This window comes from Propithecus coquereli, unplaced genomic scaffold (genome assembly GCF_000956105.1).
Source record: "Propithecus coquereli isolate 6110/MARCELLA unplaced genomic scaffold, Pcoq_1.0 Scaffold30, whole genome shotgun sequence".
Lineage (NCBI taxonomy): Eukaryota > Metazoa > Chordata > Mammalia > Primates > Indriidae > Propithecus > Propithecus coquereli.
This window is the reverse complement of record NW_012148619.1, coordinates 2,977,365-3,002,153: the sequence shown is the minus strand read 5'-3', so window position 1 is coordinate 3,002,153 and position 24,789 is coordinate 2,977,365. Positions and strand designations below refer to the sequence as shown.

At 53.2% G+C, this 24,789-nt stretch overlaps 1 protein-coding gene across 1 annotated transcript in view; it reads right to left on the bottom strand.

The window, feature by feature from the left end:
- The window catches only part of ABTB2 (ankyrin repeat and BTB (POZ) domain containing 2), a 171,442-nt gene that overhangs the window by 23,624 nt on the left and 123,029 nt on the right, over positions 1–24,789 (bottom strand). The window contains exons 2-3 of the mRNA XM_012649606.1: positions 23,810–23,956; positions 17,269–17,482 (exon numbers count right to left, since the gene is read on the bottom strand). Coding sequence (XP_012505060.1) covers positions 17,269–17,482; positions 23,810–23,956 — 361 coding nt within the window. The remainder of the gene's footprint in view (positions 1–17,268; positions 17,483–23,809; positions 23,957–24,789) is intronic.

Below are 24,789 nucleotides of genomic sequence, written 5' to 3'. Positions count from 1 at the left end.
ACTGGTCCACCGCATGTACCCATCGGTGTGCAGAGGGGGCCACAGGCTGGGAAAGCCTCGCTGGCCCTGGCCTTTCGAGGATGCCCAGGACCTCATCCCTGCCACCAGGACACACCAGACCACCGGCACTCATGGTCCTCACGCCCACCCTGCCCACTCCCTCGTGAGACTGAAGCGCTCCCACTTGTGCTGGTCTAGAACCTATTTATTCTTCACGGGTCAGTTCCAATGCCACCTCCTTCCAGAAGCCTTCTCAGATTCTCTCTTCGTGACTATTCCTTCTAAGGACAGGAACGATGCCTTCCACACCTCTGTGTTCTCCAAAATACACCCACCCTGGGGCCTGACACAACAGGTCCTCAGTAAATGCTTGCTGATGGACTAAAAGTATAGATGAGCATAGCATAAAGACCCTAGGTTTTCAGTTATGAACCTAATCATGTTTCTGCCCAGAAAAGAACTTTGCATTAATGTTCCAGGGCCACGTGGTGACTGATTGGAGTGGGAAGTTGGGATTCCCTGGGGGGAACTTGTATGGTCTGTGAGCAATCCGTTCATGAATTACCCTTCTGTTTATAAGATCGCCCTTGATCATAAATGCCCATTTAAATTCCCCCCAAATATGTTCGAATTTCATAATTCTTATATGACAAGGCTAGAAGACAAGCTTAGAGACATACTTCTATGTATCAGTCCTGCTGATTCCAGGGGAAGCCAGAAAGATACTCGTGGACTTGCCAGCTATTCCTCCCTACTGTGCCCAGCGGCCAAGACAAAACCCCAGGTATGGCCACGAAATTTCTAAGTGGGCATCTCCCACTGCACTAGGGGAAATCCAAGAGGGAATCCAGGAATCCGTGAAGTCTAATCAGATGGGGTCTTTTTCTTTTTTTTGAGACAGAGTCTCACTCTGTTGCCCGGGCTAGAGTGCCGTGGCTTCAGCCTAGCTCACAGCAACCTCAAACTCCTGGGCTCAAGCGATCCTCCTGCCTCAGCCTCCCGAGTAGCTGGGACTACAGGCATGAGCCACCACGCCCGGCTAATTTTTTATGTATATATTTTTAGTTGTTCAGCTAATTTCTTTCTATATTTTTAGTAGAGACGGGGTCTCGCTCAGGCTGGTCTCGAACTCCTGAGCTCAAACGATCTGCCCACCTCGGCCTCCCAGAGTGCTAGGATTACAGGCGTGAGCCACTGCGCCCGGCCCAGATGGTGTCTTGATTCATTCTCCTGCTCCATGCTTCTCAGCACGATAGGTCAGCTCATGAGAAAAACGCAGGACTGACCACCTTGGTGGGTGGATGCTGGGGACTGGTCATTCGGCCTTCATTTTACCATCTTGGCTGCAAATGTAGAAAGTTGAAAACTACCTTTCCCAGATTCCTTTGCAGCTGGGGTTCTGGATGCAAAGTAGGTTTTACCATTAAGACGCAGCTTCCCGAGCTCTGGTAAGTGAATGCAAGGCAGAGGCCACCTTTGTGCTCCCTTTGTCTGTTTTTGCTAGCAAACCAGATCATGAAAACATGGTTTTTTTTTTCCCTACAGAACATTCCAGCATCCAGTTTGCACCTTCCTGATGCTTCAGAGGTAGTGGTAGAGGTGATGAAGGCAATAGCAAAGACCTCGGCTTCCAGCTTCCATCCTGAATTGCAGCTCCAGCGTGTGTTCAAATGCAGGCCTGTCTCAGAGGGCAGGTACCCAGGTCTGCTGATGGGCAAATTCTGCATTGTCCTTGGGGTCGCTCCCAGACGCTCACCCCAACCTGCTCCTGGAGCTCTTCCAATGATTCTGTGAGCACCAAATTCCCTGCATTAAATCCCTCTCCACTTAAAACATCTAGAATTTTCTGTTTCCCAAACCGAACACCAATTAATGCTCTCAACAGACAGAAATCCGGTGCCCACCTACACCTGTGCCCATCTGTGCCGGCACCCAACTGACCTCTGCGGGCTTTTCTCCTTGGCTCACCCACCTCCCTGGCCTGTGTCTGTGGCAAGGTAACAGCACAAACAATTCATGGACTTTTTTAGGAACATCCTTCCCACGGGCTGTGGGTTTCAGGCTACTGTTTCCTTTCTGGTAATTTCATCCAGTCCACTGGGCATGCTGAGACGACCTGGCCTGCACTACTGGACGTTCTGGAAAACCCCTATAAAAACTCCCATCTGCAACAGTGTGGCTGTGTCGCAGCTCCAGGGTGAAAGGTCTGGAGGGGCAAGGCTGGGAATGACTGATGTGTGCGCCGTCCTCAAGGTCTCTCTGCTTGCTGCCTCTCATAGGAGGAGGCCGGTTCCCACTTCTTGCCATCGCCTGGCAGAGCCTGGCCTCTCCGTGCAGGTACACAGATGCCTGCAGTGCCAGGACAAGCAAACACATCAGGGCTGAAGAAATCTCCTGTGTTCGGCCCTTCCGCCTGCCGAACTGCCCCTTAGCTGGGTCTAATACCTCAGAATAGCGGTCTTCAAAAAAATTTTTTTTCGTCTCAGGGCCCTATTTATATTCTTGAAAACTACTGAGGACCTCAAAGAGCTTTTGTATGCGTTACTCTACTAATATCAACTGTATCAGGAATGAAAACTGGCAAAATGTGAAAACATAAGAATACACGGGCTCACATCCCATTTGTGGGCGGAGTGATGATGTCATGATGTCACAGCCTGTGGAAAACTCCCCCAGACTCTTGTGAGAAAACCAGAGCAAAAAGGCAAATAAGATCTTATGGTTGAAACAGTTTTGACCCTATGGACTCCTGGAAAGAGTCTCTGGGACCCCAGGGATGCCTGGACCACACTTTGAGGACCGCTGCCCTAGCAGACCACAGCGGATCCCTGGGACAACACTATTTGGGGCTGGCATCAGGCCTGGGGCACACAGTCTGGCGCATCCAGAGTGGCCTGTGGTTTGCACATACATTTCTGGTCCAGGGACTCAGGATCCCAGACGACTTCCCTGCAGCAACCTCACTGGGAGAAAGTTCTAGTTTTTTCGATACAACTGAACTGGCTCTATAACCTTGGGCAGATCATCTTCTTTGGGCCTTTTTTCCTACTAAAGAAGAGATTGCTTAAGTTAGTGGTTTCTAGACTTTTTCCATGGTGAGAACCCCTTTGCTTTTATTCCATCAACTCCACAAGCCTGTAGCCACGGCACAGTGATGGAGCGTGTGGGCTCTAGAAGGCGGCTGCCTGGGTTGGAATCTAGTGTGCTCACAGTGGATTAAACTGTGTGGTTCTGTGCAAGTTATCTCACCTCTCCCAGCCTCAGTTGCTCCATCAGCAGAATGGGTATAAATAAGAGGACCACCTCATAAGACAGCTGGAAGCATGCACATAAGTGCTTAGCACAGCATTTGGAACGTGGTAAATCCTCCATAAATGTTAACTATTATTACTAGTTTAGTATCTGTTGATAGAGAAAATATAGAATAGCAGAAAAGGCTATAGGAATCTGGTTCCATTAAACGCCTCAGCTCCAGCCTTCTGAAAGTCCAGCCAACTCCTGCCCTGCCCCCACGGCAAGTATAAACATGGAGAGCCTGCGGAAGCCTGCCAGCAAGCTGCCCACCACCTACTCCATCCCAGCTCGTAAAACAGAGAAAACAAATGCAGCCACTATGTCGAGTGCGAGCTGGAAACTGTTTTTGGCAGCACAGTCTCTCGGCCTTGGCAGCGAGAAACTCACACAGGGGAAGGGGCAACGACAAAGAGCCTAGACCCAGAGGCCGTGGGTCGTGGGCACGTGTGCGGGGAGGGTGGTGGGCAGAGAAGTACTTCGAGGGATCTGCAGCCCAATACGCCCCAAGTGCTATTTGGGCCTAATCTAAATACTGTCACACACACACATGCAAACAAATCTGGTCACCGCTGTGACGGACAAAGCCACTTAAAAGGGTCATTGGCTTTATGATAGCATTTGTCTTAGTGTGCATAAAAAGACAGCTATTGCCATGTGGGGTGAGCCCACGAAACACACCAGTGAAAATGGGTCTTTTTACACGAAGAGCGTGGGAACTCTCCAACCACCTCCTCTCCTCTCGTTGCTAGAAGAGGAAAAGAAAACCCAGAGAGGCTAAGTGCCTTGCTCAAGGTCACACAGCCAGTTCAGCAGCCATAGGGGACCCAGCCCCAGGTGCCCATAATCATCTCTCTTTAAATTAACCATACAGATGCGCCCGATTGTATTACTCCAAGGGTCGCATAAGGCCCCTCAACAGGACCAGGCCTGCAAAAGCCATTTTTCCCCCTTAAAAAAATGAAAGAGAATAAACTTCTTAAGGCCTTGGTTTTAAGAGGTCCCTGCAGCCTGGAAAAAAATAAAAATAAACCCTGCCCTACTCAGCAAGCATATGATTTATTGGGATTATAGTCCTATAAGCAGTGTCTTAACAACATGGAACAGGAAATGCCTCCAATTTCCAGCTCAAAGCAGGCTCTGTTCTTCCCTGGGGTGGGCAGGGGCCTCAGGGCAAGTCAGGTTGGCAGATGGGGCGCAGGCCTGTGACCAGAGGCTGTGCGACCGGAGCCCCAGGTACAAGAAAGCCTCGTGCCTCTGTCCCCAGCCTGCAGGCCTAGTGTCTGCAGTCAGCAGGTCTGTGCCCCCTGCACCCCTTCCCACCGCTGGGAAGGACCTCGAGACCAGGCCTGCGCTTAGCTCAGGGAAGACGGGGAGATGGCCAAACTCCTACCCTCGGCTGTGAGCGCACAGGGCTCTGGGGCACAGGCCAGGCGAGGTACATTCTGCCTCAGGCCTGCTCCCCTCTGCCCCACCTAGCCTGTGCGCACCCTTGGAGTCCAGGAAAGGACCAACCAGAGATGATGGTCAAGGGAGAGGATGGCCGTGATGTTCACACCTTCAGCCCTAAATTCTCCCACCAGCTTCGCCCCACCTAAAACAGAAGTCAGAGCCAAGCGCGAGGTTGGATGTGCTAATTTCCCCCTGGACTCGCCCTTCTCTGCTCCCATGCCCCTCCCTGCCTGCTGTCTGGGCTGGGGCTGGGGGTGCCAAGTGGCACTATAGGGAACTTGCAAAGAAGCTAAGCTTTTCCCACCCAGTGACAGCTCCACACGGAGACTTCTCTGGGAAGCTCGGAGTTGGCTGTGCAGTGCCGGCTCTGGGGCCCTCACCGTAGCTTCCTTATGGTTTCTGCAGAGCCACCGTGGCCTAAAACCAAGCCAAAACGCTCATGCGGAACAAAACCAACGTTGTCTCACTGAAGTCGAAGTCCACTCCCCGCACAAAGGAAGCAATTCTAGTGCAGCTCACATCTTGGAGTGATTATTTTTCTAGAATTGCTTGGTAAACCAGAATGGTTTGGCTCCTCTTAGAGTCAGAGTTGGGCGTGGTCCTCTCTTCGGACCCCTGTCCTACCTTCCCCGTCAACCTGGCTGCCTCGACACTGCCGCCAACCCCACGGCAGAAGCCCCACTCGGGCTCAGGTGACTTCTACTTGACTTGGGGCTTTGGGCTGTCTGTGGGGAAAATACTTTTCTTATTCAAGCTCATCTGGCACAGATTAGAGGCCCCCGATAGAGCTTGCCCAGATGCTCGCATGGACACAGCCTGAGAAGCAGCCACGTTCCCTGCCTCCTCCTGGCCGAACAGCTCCCGCCAGCTGTGGGGAGGGAGGTCAAATGTGAGACACAATCAGGGCACCCAGGAATAACAGAAAACACCAAGAACTAACCTTTCCAGAGCCTTCGCTAAGCACCTGGCACTATGTCAAGCCCTTTTTACCTACTGACTCACTCACTCCTCCTATCTGCCTTATGTAGCAGGTACTGTTATTATTCCCGTTTCACGCATGGGGAAACTGAGGGCAGGAGAGGTGAGGTCGCTTGCCCCATGTCACACACCTGCCGATTGGCAGAGGTGGGACGTGAGCCCAGGCAGCGTGCCCCGAGCCCGAGCTCCTACAGAGCACACTCCACAGCCACTCGGAGGAGCTGGCTGGCCCTGGCTCATCTTCTTGGTCTTAGGGATGGTCTTAGGCACGAGGCACAGTAACCATCATTTGTCACCCAAACTGGATGACTTTCGAGAGGGAAAAATAGAGCTACTACCAGTACTGGGACAACCCAGGCGTAAACTACAGCCGTGCTGGGCAAACCAGAACATATGGTCGCTGTGCTGTTAGGAGGGCATGCGGTGGCCCCTCTGCCAGCTCCTGCCACTCCAGGCGGGGGAGACCGCCCTGCCCACCCACCCTGAAGCAGGTCCCCACTCCGCCCGCCAGCCCTGCTCCCTCACCTGGCACCGCACTCACCCGGTTTGTAATCGCTCGGTTTGTATGGTTTTTTATCTGCTCTCTCCCCTGGACTGGAACTTCTCTGAAGGCAGAGACTGTTCTGCTAGACGGTGTCTCCCCATCCCTCAGCACAGAGCCCGCGGCAGAAACTCGGGTTCTGAACCGACAGGTGTGTGGCACGTTTCTCACTCCGGAGGCAGGAGGCAAAGTCCTCCGGGTGCTAACGTGTTCTCGGGGGCTGCTCCTGCTCCAGGCTCCAGAGCTCCATCAGGAAAGGGGGAACTGCTCTGTCTTTCGTTCCTAGAGGCATGAGTTGGCTCGGGTATTAGCAAACGGTTCTCTTCAGAAACAAAGACAGTGCTTCCCAGATAAAAAGACAGCCGTTTCACATGAGAGTGTTCCACTGGGGAATGACTTCCTGGGGGGAGCTGAGCAGGCTGGGGCCACGGCAGTTTCTGGGAAGGCAGCTAGGACGTCGGGTGGCAGCCGTCGCCAGGGAGGGGAAAGAACAAGCATGGCTCTGCAGAGGTCAGCATGGCCTGAGCCTCCGAGGAGGGTCCTGGGTGACTGGGTCTGACCCTACGTGGCATCTGACGTGGGTGGGATGGTACAGATTCCAGTGGAGACTGCGCACGGCCACCCCCCTCCACTCTGTCCTGCGCAGCAGGGAGGGCTCCCAGCCCTGCGAGGTCCATAGCATCTGCCCCGTTTCTCAGGACCGGGCTCCCCAGCACGGCTGCCCCAGCAGGCCAGGGTGTCTCCACTTCCCACACACCTGAGACTGAGGGGTGTGAGAGCCGGCCTCTCCCACCTTGCCGGGGAGCGGCTCCCTGGCCTGGCAGGCACACCTCACCTACGGGGCTCGCTGCTGCCACACGCCAGAGACCTGCTTTCTTCTTCCGTGCTCGGTGGCTGACCAGAGACCACAAGCTCTTTCACCATACGGAAGCCAGACAGGCGAGGACCTCCAGCCTGCTTAAACACCTCCCTCCCGAGGGCACTTGCCACCACCCATCAGCCTCTGCCAACAGGGCAGGCTTGGCAGGACCCCAAGGCTTAGCTGTCCTGCGTCCTTTCATGACAGACACATGCAGGGCAGCGGGGCAGGGCTGGGGGCTTTTGTGTGGACTGTCAGGAGGCATGACCCTGTTTGGACTCAGCCAGGTGTAATCGCACAGCAACTGCCTTCCCCACCCCCAAAGTCTGAGGCAGAAAGAGGACCCATTCAGACTGTCGGGGGAAGGGTTTCCAGAAACTACTAGAAGAGGCAGGGACATGGAGGCTCTTGAGGCCTGACAGAGATGCACACGTATAAGGGGAAATTCTTGACTGACGTGGTGGTTTTGACCTAAGCTGTTGAGGCAGGGTCGGGGGGGCGCGCTCCAGCCCAGCCAGAGGAGGGAAAGACAGCGCGAGCTCCGGGGACGGGGCTGCCTCTGCTTTCTGCACCCACATCCCAAGTACAGCCTCGGGGAATGCTCTGGCGTTGGCTTCTGAGCATCAAAGCCACATTGCTAAGATGTGCTGAAGGCCCACTGTGGGCTAAGCAAGCATGAGGCCATTTGCATATGTTACCTCTGACCCTCACAGCCACCTTTTGAGGGAGGTGTAACTCTTAGTCTGCAGTTTATAAACGGGGAAAAGGCTTTGAGGGGTTGGTCCAAGGTGTGAAAGAGAAGGCTTGCCCCTTCACCACTCTGCCCAAACACTGGCTTTTGCTCTCACTGAACTTGGCTGGGAAAGCCTCAGGGGGTGTGCCCTGTATCCCTAAGAGTCTTCTTCCTCCAAATCTGCAAATATTACAGCAGCGCAGTGCGGGAGGGGCAACTCACAGCTGTCAGGGGCGGCTGGTCTTGCAGGAGGAGAGATCTGAGAGCTGCCTGGCAGGCAGTAGGAGCCAGCCAGGAAGCAGCCCCACTTGGCTCCAGATCTCGCCAGAGCGCTCCATCCCGCCCCCATCCTCAGGGTCTGAAAACTCTCCAGCTCAGCTCAGCCTCGGAAGCTGCCTTCCTTAAGAAAGCAAAATCAATTCCCTTTAGAGTTGGGATTTCCCTGCACCGAGAATCCTGGCAAGGCTGCAGACAAAGGGGATTGTTGCTGCCGTGTTACAAAAACACTCCAGACGAACGAAGCCCCTGGGCCGGCAGTTCCCAGTCGTCTTTTCTGTGAGGACCGGTGGGTGCAACAATGGGACAGGAAGTTGTATGTAACGGGCAGCCCCTGGAGGCACTTGTCAGAGGCTGGGCCAGGATCCTGTCCTGTCTCCTTTCCCTGTTATCTGGCACTGCCACTTCCTGCCCCAAATCCCTGGCTCGCTCCTTCTCGGATGCTGGGCAGACGCCCACCCGCAGGTTGGCCACCCAGAGCCTGCCAACTCACGCTGTCGGGAAAGAGGCCCCTAAAGTGTTGAGAGCAAGATGCCCCAGTCACTTGGGGAAAAGGGCTCAGTGAGGGACCTGGCTCCTGGGTCTTGCCCTCCCTCTCCTGGGAGGGGAAGGGATTTACCACTCCAAACAACTGAATTCACTGCGTTGTTATAATCACACCTCCAGGCCTGAGCTCAGGTCTGTCTCCTCCAACCTGAGGCCTTGGTGTGCTTTCTGTAACGGAATGGTACTGGCTTCCTCTGAGAGCTCGCACGAGGATTTACTAGAGAGCTGTATGTTGAAAGTGCGTTATTAACTGTGACGCTTTGTCTAGATGCTTCTAGTCCACATAAAAATAGATCAGGTCAGATCATTCCCAAGCCCGACCCTTAGCAATCGCAGCTCATTGCATGTAGACACCATGGCTAAGCCGGCAAGTGCCGGGCCAGGGACACAGGGACACCAGTTTTAGAGAGTGACTGACGCACGGTCTGCTTGGTCTTTGATCCAACGGGTAACTGACATCCGGTTTGTAGAACTCTTTAAAATCCTTGGGTGGTGGGTTATGATAAAGCTAAAGTTTGTAGAGGTCTCTGTCCAAAATGGCCCTCACTTAGTAAGTTCTCTGTGACATCTGATCTACCTCACCTTCTCTGCCACTCACTTGGTTCCCAGGCTACTACTGTCAGGGCTGAGTTAAGACGGAATTAAGGGCAGAAACTGAAGGTGGGAGGGGCATATGGGAGGGAGAGAAAACATGCATTTGGAGTAGACATGATTTTTATTTATGAAAATTTTTTTTCCTGCTGGCTTTGTTGCCCTATAGATGTGATTTTTGAATTCATCAATGTTTTTGGACTGTTTGTGCATTAAACACAACTTAGTCCTTTTAGTCTTTTCATAGGTTTATGATGACAGTAATTATACTGATGGCAGCAGCTACTGTGTATGAGACCTTATTCTGTGCCAAGTTCTCTACATGTAATCACCTCATTTATCTCCACGAAAAAACTTTGGAAGTAGGGCAAGCCATTTTCCCCGGCAAGCTGGAGAAACCGAGGCTCAGCAAATCAAATAACTCGCCCAAAGTCACACAGCTAGTGTGGCCGTGTGGGATGGCAGAGCGGGTACCCCATATCCTGGCCTTTCCAACTGCGAAGAACCTAACCACTAGGCTCTACTGCCTAGTTGGTTAACTGAACAAATATTTAACAGTCCACTATATGCAGGGACTGTTCTTTGTGCTGGGGACATAGCGGGAACAAGGCAGACCCATGGCATTTACATGCTAGAGGTGTGAGGAAGGGACACACACCAGCAAGGTAATTTCAGGTAGAGGAAGGGGCTCTGGAGGAAACAAAGAGGGTAAACTGAGGGGAGGCGCCTGGGCTGGAAGGGGCTGCTCCCTGTGTGCACTGGGGATTAGGAACAAGTCACTCCAGAGGTTATTGTTTACAACAGTCTGGGGAATACATGGAAATAAGTATTTAATTCACCCAATAGCTATTCTTATTTCATTTACTTCCATTTTGGGTAAACAGATGGAAATTTAATGCACAAAAAGGGGGAGAGGAAAAGAGAAAAGAGCTTAACATTGCAAATCTTCTTGAAATGGTATTTAAGAGACTCACAAGTCAGTAGCATAAAGCCACCACTGCCATCATCTCTATTATTTGATAAGAAAACACTTTCGCAAGCTGAGCAAAAGATTAACGAGCCCGTTTCTTTAGACTGAACGTACAGCCTATCCGCGGGCACGTCTTATTTATGTAAAGTGCTTGTCTGGGGGAAACAGCCTCCCTTCTGCATCTGGAATGGAACAAAGAGGCGCCTTGATGTGGGACGGCGCTTGTGCCAGGGGCATTTCCCCAGAACGCGGGGAGCCACCCCACGAAGCAGGCACCGCCTGGGTCTCCACCTCACGCAGCAGGAAACCGAGGCTCCGAAAGGTAACGTGACTTGCTTGGATCACGGAGCCAGAAAAGGGGCACAGCACCTCTGAGGATGCACTTCCCTGCTGGGAAACCACCGACCTAGAGCTTGACCTCGAAGCATTTGCCTAGATAAACAATAATCAGTGATGGCTTAAAAAAAAAAATTAATTTTTGTATTAAAGTGCAGATCCATTTGTGTTGTGAAATATGTGCTTGGAAACAACAAAAGTCTTCCCGTGACTTTTGCGGCTCTCACCACGCACCTCTCCCAATCTTCTGTGGCTGTCCTTTGAGGCCAAGTTTAAGAACCCCAGGTCTGCTCTGATGCCGTCCCCCAATTACTCAGGTCTTCTCAGGCACCCTCTTGAATGTGATGGTGACGGTGGTGGTGGTGACGATGATGATATCTGATACCCTGTGCCAGCTGCTATTCTAAGTGCTTTACGTATATGACCTCCACTGATCCCCGAGACATCCCTGAGTTTGGCGCTATTAATCCCCTATTAAGAAGAAGAAACTGAGGCACAGAGGCTGACACACTTGAGGCTACCCAGGTCACAAGTGGCAGGGCTGGGATTTGAATCCATGCAGGCCCCAGAGCCTGAGGGCTGACTTAACGCATCGTCACGCGGCCAAGCTTCCTCTTACACTGTCTGGGGGTTTTGCTCATTCTTTACTTCCGTCTTATTTTTGTCTCCCTCATTAGTCTGGAGACTCAGTCACATAAGCCACTCTCTTTCTCGTCTATCCCTTCTCCACTGTATTTTATCTACTGAAATATACAACAGAAGTACCGGGAGAAATATGAGTTAGCAAGTAAAGCACTTAAGATGGCATCTGTCTCTTAATGCGTGCCCAGTACTGCTAGCTATAATTAGTAGTAGTGTTTGTGCTTGTAAACTGAGGCGCAATCTCAGTGGTTGTATTATTATTATTATTAGTCACAGTGGTAGTGATTATATTAGCAAGGAGTAGTATTGGTTGTATTACTGATCCAGATAGCACTTGAAATCACCGTTTAGGAAGTGTCATACTACCTCAGTGAAGACAGCCTACTCTTGAGTGTCAAACATGTCATCCAAACATGTTTATGATCATTGCAGTAGGAGGAGGAGGATGGCAGCCACCACTTCACAAGCACTGTTTACGTGCCAGGCTCCGAGCTAAGGGCACTGCTGTATCATCTTGTTTACCGCAATAGTCATCTGACTGTGTTCACCATTTTACCAGTGAGGAAACTGAGGCCCAGGAGGATGGCTGACATGTCACACTGCCAGGAGGCAGCAGAGATAACACCTCTGGGATGACCTAAGAGGCTCATGGGAGCCTCCTCCCCTAGGGCAGACTCAGAATCCCCAGATGGAGGGGATGGAGTCCCAAGGGCTGGCCCTGGGCTGGCTTGGCTCTGCCAAATTCTGTTCACATACTTGCGGGAAACGTCTTGGCCAGTGAGACACAGAACAGGGCAGCCAAGAGCTGGGCTGGACACACACTTATCTTCTGCCAGGATCTCACCCATTCGAGGGCTTAAGCCCCTGAGCAAAAGGAGCTGCTTGTTCCGGTAGCCCCAGCAAAAAGAGCTCCATGGGAATTGGGGACGAAGGGTGGTGTCACACCTACACCTGGCCCCTCCTGAACCTGTCTAGGTGCAGGGCCACACATCACACTGCTCCAGGCTGGGGCGTCTGGAGCCACTTCCTGGACCCTCTGGCACCCTCGTTCTCGGAAGGGTTCAGGTCCTGAGAAGGGAAGTGGGGAGAGGGGCAAATAAAACCCAGCCAATCACAAGTAGTAGACTACTGGGAGCAGGACCTTCTCGGCCAGCAGCTCGGCCCTCTGCCTGTCTTGGCCCACAAGGTCCCACTACCTCTGTGGCTCCACTCCATTCTGCACCAGGGGGGTCTCCCCTGCCTCTCCTGGGTGCCCTGATTCCTCTTGCCACACGCACTCTGCATATGCTGCTCCCCTGCCCGACACAAGTCACCATGTCAATAATCACAAGAGCTGATTCATACTCAGGTGGCGTTTGCTGTGTCCCAGGCACGCTTCTAAAAGTATGTTAACTTGTTCAGTCCTCATACCCTACAGGCAATTGTAAGGACTAAATGCTAGTTGTCTACAGAACCCGAGCCTTAAAGAGGTTCAGTGACTGGTTGAAGGTCATGAAAGTGGCAAGGTTGACCTCAAACACACACCTTTGAATAGCAGTTCCCTCCTGAGATTGGGCTGTTCCGGCTGGCTAAGGAATCATGACACCAGATGTTTCTAGGCTTCACCCAAAATCAGACTCTGGGTAGGTCCCCAGGCTCCTCCTGGTTTAGTGTCCTGCACACCAGCAGGCCCCAAATCTTCTGAGTGTGCCTCTTCCATGAAGGGGCATGATGCAGGACTGGGAAGAGCGGCAGGGGCCTGGGCCTGGGGTGTAAGCAATGGACCACCCCCACCCCCGTGGACCAGTGGCCTCTGCCATTCCCATGCTCCCTGCCTGGCCACTCCTCAAGAGTCTGGCTTCTCTGCTGCTGCTGAACAGTAGATGCACTCTGGAGCCCTCCTGCGCTCCAGCTCTGATGCAGAGAATCGGTCACTTCCTGTCTACCTCGGCCCCTCTCCACCTAGGACTGCATTATCTCTTTCCATCTTCTCTGCTTGGTGACGTTTTCTTCCAGCAATTTGCCAGAGAGCTGGCAGGCCTCCTGCCTTCCTGCATGTCTGTGCAGTCTTCCTCCCTACCTCCCTGGACTCCTTGTTCCCCAGGAGAGCGACGACCGAGGAGGTATATCTCTGCCCGGGACCCTACTCCAGTCAGCCTGTCCCTCTGCCTGCAGGCATGACCAGCGAGGGCCACATTTAACCAGATGGTTGTCCATCCTCCCCCCAGCCTCCGGGAAGGAGGCTCCCCGATCTCCCTGGGCAACCTCCTAGATCCCTGACAGGCGGTTCTTTCACTTTCTGAGCTTGATCTCGGGTAACGACACACCCTGCAGAGCAGCAGCTGTGACTAATCCTGTGTTTTAGACCCTGCCTTGTGCCTGCCCAGTGCCCGGGATGCAAAGCTGCCAGTGCGAAAGGCACCCAGGAGGGTCCAGCTGCAGTGCTTACCCAGGACAACAAGGGAGGTGGCTGGAACGGCCCCAGAGGAGGTAGCCCCAAAGGCCAGGGCCCACCCAGGGTGTCTTAGAGCTATAGGACCAGGTCTCAGCAGCCAGTCGGGAAAGCCATGGCCTGGCACAGGGAAAGGCAAGGGCTTTGAGGTCAGAGGGACCTGGTTCAAACCCTCACCTAGCTAGGTACCGGCTGGGTGCTCTCTGGCCTCCTGTCCTCATTTGCAAAATGGAGGTGACGACGGCACCTCCCTTGCTGATGTGTTGTGGGCATAAAAGAAACAGAAGTACGTATTAATAGAAATGTCCTTTCAAAGGAAGAGCATATGTTGTCTCACTTCATCCTCCCAGACAGAATTATACAGCCCCATTTTACAGGTGAGAAGCCTAAGGCACGGAGGGGCCCTGTATGGACCCAAGCCCAGGCCTCTACCCTAAGGCCTGTGCTTTGTCCACGGATGCCCCAGGCTCCCTGCCAGCAGCAGAGAGAATGACATGAGGAAGTCTTCTTGTTCCCTACCAAGCTGTCCCACTTGCCACCCTGTGCTCCTGCTGTCCCTGCAATTCTTCCCATCGTCTCCCCACCCAAACCCAGAGCAGGCAGCCCTGGGGAGAGGCCCTTGTTCGGAGAGATGCTGAGCCTCACCCAACGGTGCAGGAAGAGCACGTGGCTTAGCAGGGAACGCCACAATGAGCCCCATGCAAAAGGGATAAACACGTGTCACCTCCCTGTATCAGCGTGGCTGTGGTCACACGCGGCCCCTAATGGGCAGGAATTGGCTATGTTTCTTCAAAGCAGAAATACAGAAGCACAGACTTGAGTGGCACTGTTAAGGGTGCCACGCTGCCAAAGCCACGTCACCAAACTGGGCTCCTTCCCCAACATGTGTGAGGCAGGGGAGGAGGTCACTTAATCCGAAACAGACCCAGAGAGTCATCAGTCCCCATACAGAAGGCCTCTGGGGCCAGACACCCACTGTCACACCTGAAATCAGAGTCTCTGTCTAATTCTGGCTGGGTGGACTCAGTCCCCTCTGCTCCCAGGCGGAGGAGAGGAATGAGCTTCAGGGGAATGAAGGAGAGACAGACAGACATCCCCAAACTCACAAAAGCGAATCTGTCTCCCTGGAACCCCAGCACACTCCAGCTACTTTCTGTAGCAGGAGAGAAGGTTTCCCTCAGAGCTCTGGTAAGGATGTCGGGGTGGTGGAGTCTCCAGGGGGAGTGGGCCCAGCCCAGCCTGCTGTGGTGCCGCGAGCTCAGTGCCCCCAGGAAGGCTCTCCGTGGCCTCTGGGGTGGAGTGAGCCAAGGGGTGGCAGGATCTGCTCGCAGCCAGGGGCCAGGCCATCAGAAGCCGTTGGGCTGTCTGCTCGCCTGGTATTTTTAGGGTGTCCTTTCAGTGTCAAAATTTAAAAATTTTAGATTCTTTTTTTTCCTAATGGTGGTTCCAAATCCCCACATATCTAATACTCATTTGAAATGATTCATGGAAAAATACCTTTGCTACCAACTTATTTGTGCTGCAGACAGTGTGGTTTTAAAATAAATAGCTATCTAAACACATGCACATGTGTGTATTGCTATGCGAACTCAGCTGGTGCAACCACATACGGACAAGCAACTCGGGTCACAAAGAACCCCTGATGCTGTATGTCAGAGTATGGGGGCTGGGAACCCTCCCGGAGGAAAGCCAGAGGGCACGACAAAGATGTCCAAGGGGGCCACGGAAAGTGCCAGCAGAGGAACACCAGCCCCGCGGGCCTGCTAGCCCTGTGGCCAACAGCCAGGTCACAGCTTGAGGGCCCGGCCATCCAGCTCAGGCAGGAAGCCCGAGGAAGGCTCCTGGCCCTCTCCTCCCAGCCACCTTTGCCTGGGTGACCAGGCCTAGGCCCAGCGCCCTCAGGGACCTTACCAAACAGCAAGCAGCTTCCTCCGCTGCCTCCTCCCCAGATGTTTTCCCTGCCCTTTCTCCTCCCAGCCAACTCCTGCAACCACAACACTTTTCCACAAAGCAGAAACAGCTGGGGTGCAGGGGCTGCTCCGGCTCCACCTCCCACTGGATGCTTCTTTCAGGACACCCGGGGCTGCACCTGCGGCCTTCTTGCTCTGTGTCAGGCCCGGGTGGCCCTGCTCAGCTTTATCCCCCAACTCCCAGGGAGATAAAACGATGGTGACATAATAACAGAATGAGTAACAATAACAGCAGAGGTGGCCTTTACAGGGACTGTGTGTATGTACGGGGCCACCATTGCTTCACACTTCTCTTAACGACAGACGGTGTGGTGCATGGTCACGAGGGGCACGGCCCGTGTGCCCTGGCCGGTTACGGAGTCTCTCTGCACCTCCACTTACCCTCTGCGAGAAGGGCTGTGAAGAGCACCCCCTCCTGGTGGTGTGGGAATTCAGCGAGCAGCCCCCTGCAAAGGGCTCCGCACGGTGCCCAGCACGCAGTCAATGGCCAATAAAGCCGCTAGCACCTTCGTCTTCTGGGACCCTGGAGGCGCTGGAGAAGTGGGCCTGGCCATAGACCACAGAGCTGATGAGACCCAGCGCCACCCAAAGACAACGGGCAGCCGGGCGGGAGGACTGGAGCACCCCCAGCACTCCGTATATTGAGCTCTCCGATCACCTTCCTCCAGACGGGGTGCCGGGTCCTTTGGGCTCCCTGCCTCTCCTGCGCCCTGCTGTGTGGTGAAATGTACGCAGAGGGGGCTTCCTAAACCAGATACAAGGCTTGCCCACTCCCTGGGCCTTCATGCACACAACTCTTGAGGCCGCGGGCAGACCTTGCCTTGAGTGGCCGTGTGGGGCCCTCCAGGCGAGGCTTATGCCAGCACATATAGCGTTCTGAGCAAATTATTAAAAAGCGTACTTTCTAGGGAGAAAATTCCAAAAAGGCAGCCCTCTAAGTAGGCCAACTAGAAAAGGCATCCTGTCCTCAGGCTGACGTGGCCCTATGTGCATGCCCTACTCATGCCGCTCTCTGAGTCCCCTCGTGCAGTACACAACCTGTACATCTGTTCTTAGCAGCCTGGCCCCCTGCTGGGAAAAGGCTGGGACCCTGTAGAGAGACCACCCGACTGGGAGCTGCAGGCTTGGGTCCTGGGGCTGTTCGACCACTAACCTGCTGGAGTCTGAAGAACTGCAGGGCTATGACGGTCTCATCTGTAAACTAAGTGAATGAAGCAAAACATGCCCAGGATCCCTGACAACACAATGACAGCAGGGACATCAACAAGGTGACAGCCACCATTGACCGAGGGCCAGTTAGCACCCAGAGCCTGTCCTAAGTACCTTCCTCAGAGAACTAGCTCGCTCGATTCACACTACCACCTTTCCTGATACGTGTGACCATCTCATTTTACAAAGAGGCAACTGAATTTCAGACAGCGCAGCTCGTGGGTGCTAGTGTCGGCAGAGGCTGAAGCCCATACTCTGAGCCTCGGTGACCCCACTGCAGCCCGAGGCCCGGCCTTCCTCCGTCTGAATTCCCGGGCCTCCTAACAGGCACGTGGGCCAGCTCCAGGGCACCTTCCTCACCCTGTCGGTGGTCAGTTGTCAGTCAGTTAATGCACATTTGGAAGCACGTCCCACCAGGTGCTCGGCCCAAGGAAGATCCCTACCGTTCATTGTTCAGGGTCATTCTCGGGGGGTCCAGGTTGGGGTTCTCCATGGACTCCATCTGTGGACACCGCAGGAAGTAGTAGAGCGTGTGCAGGGCGTCGGGGGACCAGGTGATGGGCTGTGGTGGCTGGCGGGCCTGGCGGGCAGGGCTGGAGCCCGGACACAGCGGGTGGCGCCCCTGCATGTGGTGCATGGCGCGGGAGACCAGGTCACCTGGTGGGGGCAGGGAGGGCAGAAAGGGAGGAAGAGAAAAGAAGACAGAGTCTGAGTTCACAGCCCACATTCTTCCACGGATGCTCCCGGGGAAAGCTCCCTTCGCCTCAGTGGGTAATTACTGTTTACCCCGAGCCAGCAGGCGGAGGTGGAAACTGTCACCTAGACACACAATAGCAATTTAGTTTCCCTTTCATTTCCCGCCTTGCCCTAACAGCTGAATTAAACACTGGCAGGGCCTGTCCCCTCCAGAACTTATGCTGATGTGGTTTCTTTTTCAACATATCCACTCTCTCCGCCACCCCACGGGCCTCTCCCCAGCTCCTGGACCGAGGGAATCTCTCTGGCTCTCCTCTCCCAGCCTCTAAGAGCCAGCACCAGGCTGTCTAGTGATCCTCCCCTGGCTGTCTTATGCCAAGCCCCAGGTACGCCAGCACAGAAGGTCCCTCCACCCTCGTCACCTCAGTTACCACCACCCAGTAGGGGCTTACTGTGTGCCACGTATGCAATTCCCTAGAAATGGGATGGAATCTCATCCTTACAATGCTAGGGGGTCAGTATTATTAAAAAATGGGAATAACCCATTTAACAGATAAAGCAATTGAGGCTTATCTGGTAAACAAACGTTTCCGGACCGCAGGTGTTCTGGTCACTGGGATGCCACGGTGCACACAGGTTGTTACCTAGCCATGGGTGCGTGGCTAGTAAATGGTAGAGTCTAGATTTGAATCCAGGCCTGTTTGACTCCAAAGTCCATGAACTTCACTGTGACCTGGGCCACGGCCTGCCGTGTTGGAGTCCGTGGGGTCTCAGGTCCCCATATCCTGTGTTATGTTTCTGCCCAAGTTAAGCCTTTTCAATATCCCACCAGCCCCGACAGGAAACGTCCCATCATTGTGTGAGGCCACAATGCTGAGAAAGGAGAGGCTGAAACAGCCCCAGCACCTGCAGGCACCTCCGCTCCAGGAGAAGTGGCTCCTTCCCGTTCCCCACAGGCCTGGGAACCCAGGGCGGCCTCCCCTGCGGCTCAGCTTCACCCCCGCCTGTGGCGGCTCCTTACAGGGAGCCTTGGGGACACGGCTGACAAGCAAACAGGTTTTCATCTGGGCAGTGAAGGGCTATTAAATGTATGGCAGACCCAGTTCATTCATTTATTCCATCGACCTTCCTCACGCAGCTTCCGGAGCCCCGTGCTCCACTGTGCTGTGTCCCCGGAGCCCTGCACAGGGACTGCTGTATACCAGCCACGCAGAAGACATTTGGAGAATGAGTGAAGAAACAGCCTTATCAACTTGTTTCATCTTTAACCATAACTCTAGTGAGGCTTGACATGAGCTCAGTAGCTGTCAAATTCTCCTGCGACAGCCACAGCGATGGTGTTCAGTTTCCAAGCAGGGACAAATGACACCCCGGAATTGGAGACCTCCATGGGGAGAGAGTCTTCCTTGTCCCCTTCCCCCCCCCCCCCCCCGGCCCTGGGTCCTCACTCCCGCCTACACTGCTGACTCTGTTTGTCCTTGCAGCTGAGGTCCAGCTGCCTGCGCTGCGCGCTCCCGGCAAACCCCAGGGCTAAGAGGGCTCTGGGCAGTGAGTTCCTCACACCTGGCTCCGTCCCTGATGTTCTGATGTCACTGGTCTGGGCAGAATCTGGGCACCTGTAGTTTGTGGAAGTTCCCTCCGTGATGCTAATGCCCGCTCAGGTTTGAAAACCATCAGGTAAACTAATAAGAGCATAGATTTGAATCAGACATGCCTGGCTTCAAAATCAGGGCTCTGTTCCTTCCAGTGTGTGTTCCCTTATGCAATCATCAGAGCCTCAGTTTCCTCGTCTGTAAAATGGAAACAACAGTATTTACCCTGCCAATTTTGAGGACTCAAAGAAATAATAAATGCAAAGCACTTAACATCACGCTTTGCACACAGTAAATACTTGGTAAGGTTAAATATAACACTATTATTAATGTTAAATGTAACACTGTCATTATTGTCTTATTGTTATTATTATATCCTTTGGAACTCTTCCTTCCAGGACGACTGCCTATAGTCGAACGCTGCCCCACATTTCCCAGGACAGGAGGAGTCTGGGCCTTGAAATGCCAGATCCCAGCCCTGCCCTCAGGCTCCTGGGTGGTAGAAACTGGTGTCACAACCACTGGGCCAGCCCACCTCACAGCAGCTAGTTGTACAGCTAGGTCGGCTGCAATAAGTTGAAACCTGGCTCCCGTTTCTCCAGGCCTGAATGTCATAACTCTTGGCAGGGCCATAGGACCACAAGGAGAAGTCAGAGAGTCTGTGATAGCATCAAAGAGAAATCCTGTTGAAATATCATTTCAAAGGCTCGACAAGGTAGAAGTCATTATCATTAATTATTTTTATTGTTGTTTTATTGTTATTGGTGAGAACCCTTTGGTAGCACATTTCCAGCCAGAATTCAGGCAAGGAAATCAAGAAAGAAATGGAAGCTCCTCCTAAGGGTTTCCTAAAAGAAAAGCTGGGAACAGAGAGACCCCTGAAGGTTCAGGAAAACTGTGCAGGCAGCTGGAGATGGAGGCCCCAGCTTCCTCCATACAAGCCCTGCTGTGGTCGGGTTCTCTCAAAGACCAGCAAGACAGACACCCTCGGACAACTCTGATCAGATTCTGCGACCCACTTATGGCTGAAGGAAGCAGCTTGCTTGGGATGTTCTCCTAGGGTGATTTTTCCTCCCTGCCCCTATGTTGTATAGGCTTTGTGACAGATGTGAAAAGATAGACAAAATCTCATTTAATTTGCACAACCGCCCTGTACAGGGGGGTTTTTCCAACTTACAGATGAGGAAACAAGCTCCCAGAAGTTAAATGATCTGTCCCAGTTGCATGGCTAGTAAGTGAATCAGCGAGGGCTTGAACTGGGGTCCCTGTTTCCCAAACGCACGTTCCTGGCCGTTGCGCCATTGCTATGGAAAGTGTGGACCGTGAACCGGGACAGGCCCACAAACCTACTGGTTCATAACAAGTTAATTTCGGAAATTGAGAGTGATTTATAAAAAAAAAAAACTTCCATAGCAACTTGACGGTAATTTTATGTCTAGCTAATCTAATAATAATTTTAAAAATTAGGCTTGCATTTTACATGTCTTATTTCATTTTTTTAGACATTCATTCAGAGCTACTTTGAGAGAAGCCCCCATCCGGGCTGGGCTCTGGTTAGCACAGGTGGGTACTCGGAGCTTCTCCTGAACTTCCTTGTACATGAGAATCAGTTGCTCCTAAGCTCAGTGAAACCTTAGTCTGAAGCCCAGAAACACCCACCAGACAAGGAAAAACAAGTCCTTAGCCCTTGTTAACCGTGAGAGACTTTATTAGAGGTGCTGCGGGTTTCACTCTGGTCTTCCTTCCCAACCCTCATTATGAGCCATCAAATAAAAGCAGCAGGCGAGAGTCTGGAATTTAGCACTGTCTTCAAAATAAGGCCTATAATATCTGGCTGTCTTTAAAAAGAAGTGTTTTATTTATTTTTTTCTTTCTTATTCTCTCCCTTTAAAATTTTCACGGGTAGGGAGGGACAGAGCAAAACACAAGTTCCCAGCTCCCTGGGAAGCTGGGCCTGATACGAGAGTGAAACTTCTTACCCTACCTGGCAGGCTGGTCTTGGCGAGGCAGGGAGTTGACGCGTGTCAAACCCGGGATACGCTGGCAGGTCCAAGGAGCTCAGCGCCAAGTATCACTAGCCTCATTAAGCTCTTTAGTCTCAGAGAGAAAAAGTGCAATATCTGCCTCCACCTGTCTCTTCCCTCCTCCACAGTGGGTTATCGAAAACCCTGATTTCAGAGGGAGGGGCAGGGCATCTTGGCACGGGACTCAGCCTGTTCTGCTGTCTGTGAAGAGAGGCAATGGGGGTGCTTCTCCCTTTGGCCCTGAGAAGTGGCTGGGCCAGGATATGGACCCATCCTTGGCGAGTTTTAGGAGACAGACATTGGGTGGGACAGACCTCATTTCTTCTAACACATGCACGCTCACAAGCATGCGTGCACACGTGTGTACACACACACACACACACACACACACACACACACACACACACACACTGAGCATCAGGTGCTGTTCCAAGCACTGGGGATACAGCAGTGGACAAAAGAGATAAAATCTCTAGTCTCATGAAGCTGTCATTTCAGGCAGAGAAGAGAGATGACAAACTATAAGTAAATATGTAACAAATGTCAAGTGGTGATCAGTGCTTTGAATAAAACCAAGACCACACGAGGGGAGGCAGTGGAACGAGGGTGTCGAGCTCAGGGAAGGCTTGTCTGAGAAGGTGCCATCGGAAGCTTGAAGAAGCGAAGGACCGATGTGTTTGGGTCTCTGGGGGGAAATGCCGCAGGCAGAAGGAAGGCCCAGAGTGGGAGGGCACTTGGCCAGGAAGCCGGGTGGCTGCAGCGCAGTGAACCGGATACGAGGAGCAGGGGATGAAGCCAGGTCACACGTGGGATCCTGGCCGGTGTTGAGGGTCTTGGGTTTTACTGAGTGTAAGCCGTGGGGGCGGGGTGGAGGGCACAGGTACTGAGCAGATGAGTGACATCACCCCATTTGTGCTTTGCATGGCCAGGCTTGGGCTGGGCTGGTAGCAGCAGAGGTGGTGAAAGGAGCCAACTAAATCTCAGGATGGTTTTAGAAGGTAAAGCCAAGGACTCGGTGCTTGGTCCCTGGGCTGACCAGTAGGGATGGAAGGATGTCAAGCTCTTCCCCAGAGGGAAATTTCTGAACATTCCTCCTTGTGCCTGGCTGGGACTGTGGTGGACACGGAAGGGCCACCATGAGAAGAGGCCAAGGACCAGCCCTGACCTTGATCCCTGCTACCTTGAGATGCTGGTGACCAGGTTGCTAGCCTTGTCCAGGAAGCCCATAGCCCTGGGTGATTAAGAGTGTAGCCGATAAAGCCAGACACCCTTGCAGTCAAGGCCCCTGCTCTGATCCTTACTGGCCGCATGACTTGGGGAACATCACTTTTCTGCTCTAAGCCTCAGTTCTCTCATTGGGACATACCTCACTGAGTAGTTCTGAGGAATAAATGAGATAAAGTGAGTAAGATGCTTTGCATGGTGCCTTGCACACAGTAGGTGCTCATTTAATGTTCAAAAGCAAAGTAAAACCTAGGTGCTCTCCAGTGGACTGAGGGCTGTGTGTGTCCCTCCCTATCCTCACGGCAGGAGAATTCACCAAAGCACAGACTGTGCACGGCCCCGAGACAGCCCATGGTCCGGGAGACATTTATCAGGGACAGAGATCAAGCCATACACCGGAGCCTACTTCCTGTGGGGTCCCTCAAGGGGCAGGGGACCAGGTGGCAACATGCAGGCCCTGAATGCTGTAACACTGCTAGGAGGCAGGAACTCCCGCCTTCTCTCCCAGCCCTATTACAGATCTGCTCTGTGACCTTGAACTGGGCACCTTCACTTCCCGTCCTGGGAAGGGGGAAGAAGAATGGACGGAGGGAGGAAGCTGCATCTGAAACAAACAGGGTCATTCGCTGTTCAGGGGCCAGAACACTCAGGGGAATTACAGATGGAGAAGACTGAGGCAGAGACACGGTTTCCATGCCACGTGCTGTATGACCCTTGGTGTGTGTCACTGCTCTGCACTGGGTGGTCCCAACAGAATGCAGGCGAATTAAGATGGCAGAGAGTGCAGTCTGATTTCTCAAACATTAACTGGGGTAACCAGAGGGAGAGCTCAGGAGATGGCATGGGATTTCACGTCTGCTGACACACTTTCAAGCAGCTGTCGGATGGTAAGGACCTATGCCAAGGGTTTCCAACTGTGCCCCGTGTCCTGGCAGAGGCCACCCGACCACACCCTCCTTCAGCCAGAGGAGCTCTGCTGTCATCTTTCCTTTGCCATATTGAGGCTTCAAGAAAGAGTTCTAGTTACAAATTCAGATCCTTTGGGGCCAGGCAGGTAGAGGGAGTGAGATGGCCAGGTATGAGACAACCAGGCGTGTGGCAAAGTGGGGAATGTGTGCCACCCACTGCACTGCCCCTCAGCTCCCACTGGTGGCTGCCGTGCAGGAATGGGTGCGGTGTTGCTAGATCATGTGATTTTTCAAGAGAAACCAGAAATCCTGATTTGTGTGTGACGAAGTCTACACGCTGGCCAAACCATACATGTCCGTAGGCCACCAGTTTGCAGCCTGTGGTCTACAGCGATCTAGCTCTCAGGGAAGGCAAGATGCACAGAGGAGGAGGAGGAGGAAGAGGTGGTGGCTGAGCCCAGAGGCCGCGCTCTCCCTGCCTTCCCCTCAGAGCCTTGCTCTGCTGCTCCACCACCCAGCTGGATGGGCCTGCGCACTCACTCAGTTCCGAGATGCTGCCCACACAGGTGGCCAGGAGGGACTGCTCCAGGGTCCGGAGCTCCAGCTGGGCGTAGGCATCAGCTCTCTCGTCGTGGCCCAGGGACCCGCCATTGTAGGGGCTGAAGTACGCAGGGAGAGAGAGGACACCTGTGGGGAACGAGGCAGACAAGTCACACTTGGGAAGCAGGGGATGCTCCGCAGGCCGCGGCCCGCTCCCCTTCTGACAGAGTGGGGGTCCGCGGGTAAACCTCTCTGAGCCTTGAGGATGCAGAACCTTTTACTGTGGACGGTGCTATGGGGGACTAGAATGAGAAGTGGCCCACTTGAGGTTGTGGTTTTAAGCAAGCGGAGACCATCCTTTGGGGGAGTTGCCCGAGGAACTGGCCTTCTTGGGCTGGGGGGCCATACGAGAATTCATTCATTCACTCACTCGCTGAACATTTACAGACGACTAGACTCGGCTCAAGCGTTGTGCTGCGTTCTCAGTTCCAGGGAGACAAAGAGACCTGCCTTTGTTTCCACGGAGCTCAGGGGTGGCTGAGTCAGGTGTAAATGCCCATCCTGCCCACCCGAAGGGCAGTGCCACCCTCGTAGTCCCCTCCCTTCCCTGTGCTAGAAGCAACCACTCGAAAGGGATACTGCGTTTCCAATCCAAGAAAGGGACGTGTCCCAGCCACTGGCCAAGTCCAATTAGTGTTTTTCATTAGCACATCCACAGCAGTGGAGCAGAGCTGTCAGAATCAATCCCACAGGGTGACAGCCTGTGAATTTCTCCAACTCACCGTGTCGCTTCTTAGAAAGCACCAGAAAAGCAAAAGCAGACTAGTTTAAAATTACATGTTGGTTCCTCAGGGAATGTGCCCACAGAGATTCTAGCTGCAGCTGGAACCTAGAACAGGGATTCCTGGCCTTTGGTAACTGCTGTTTCTTTGATTGCCACATCTTCTTTTTCCAACTCTCCATCCCCAAGCTCTTTTTTA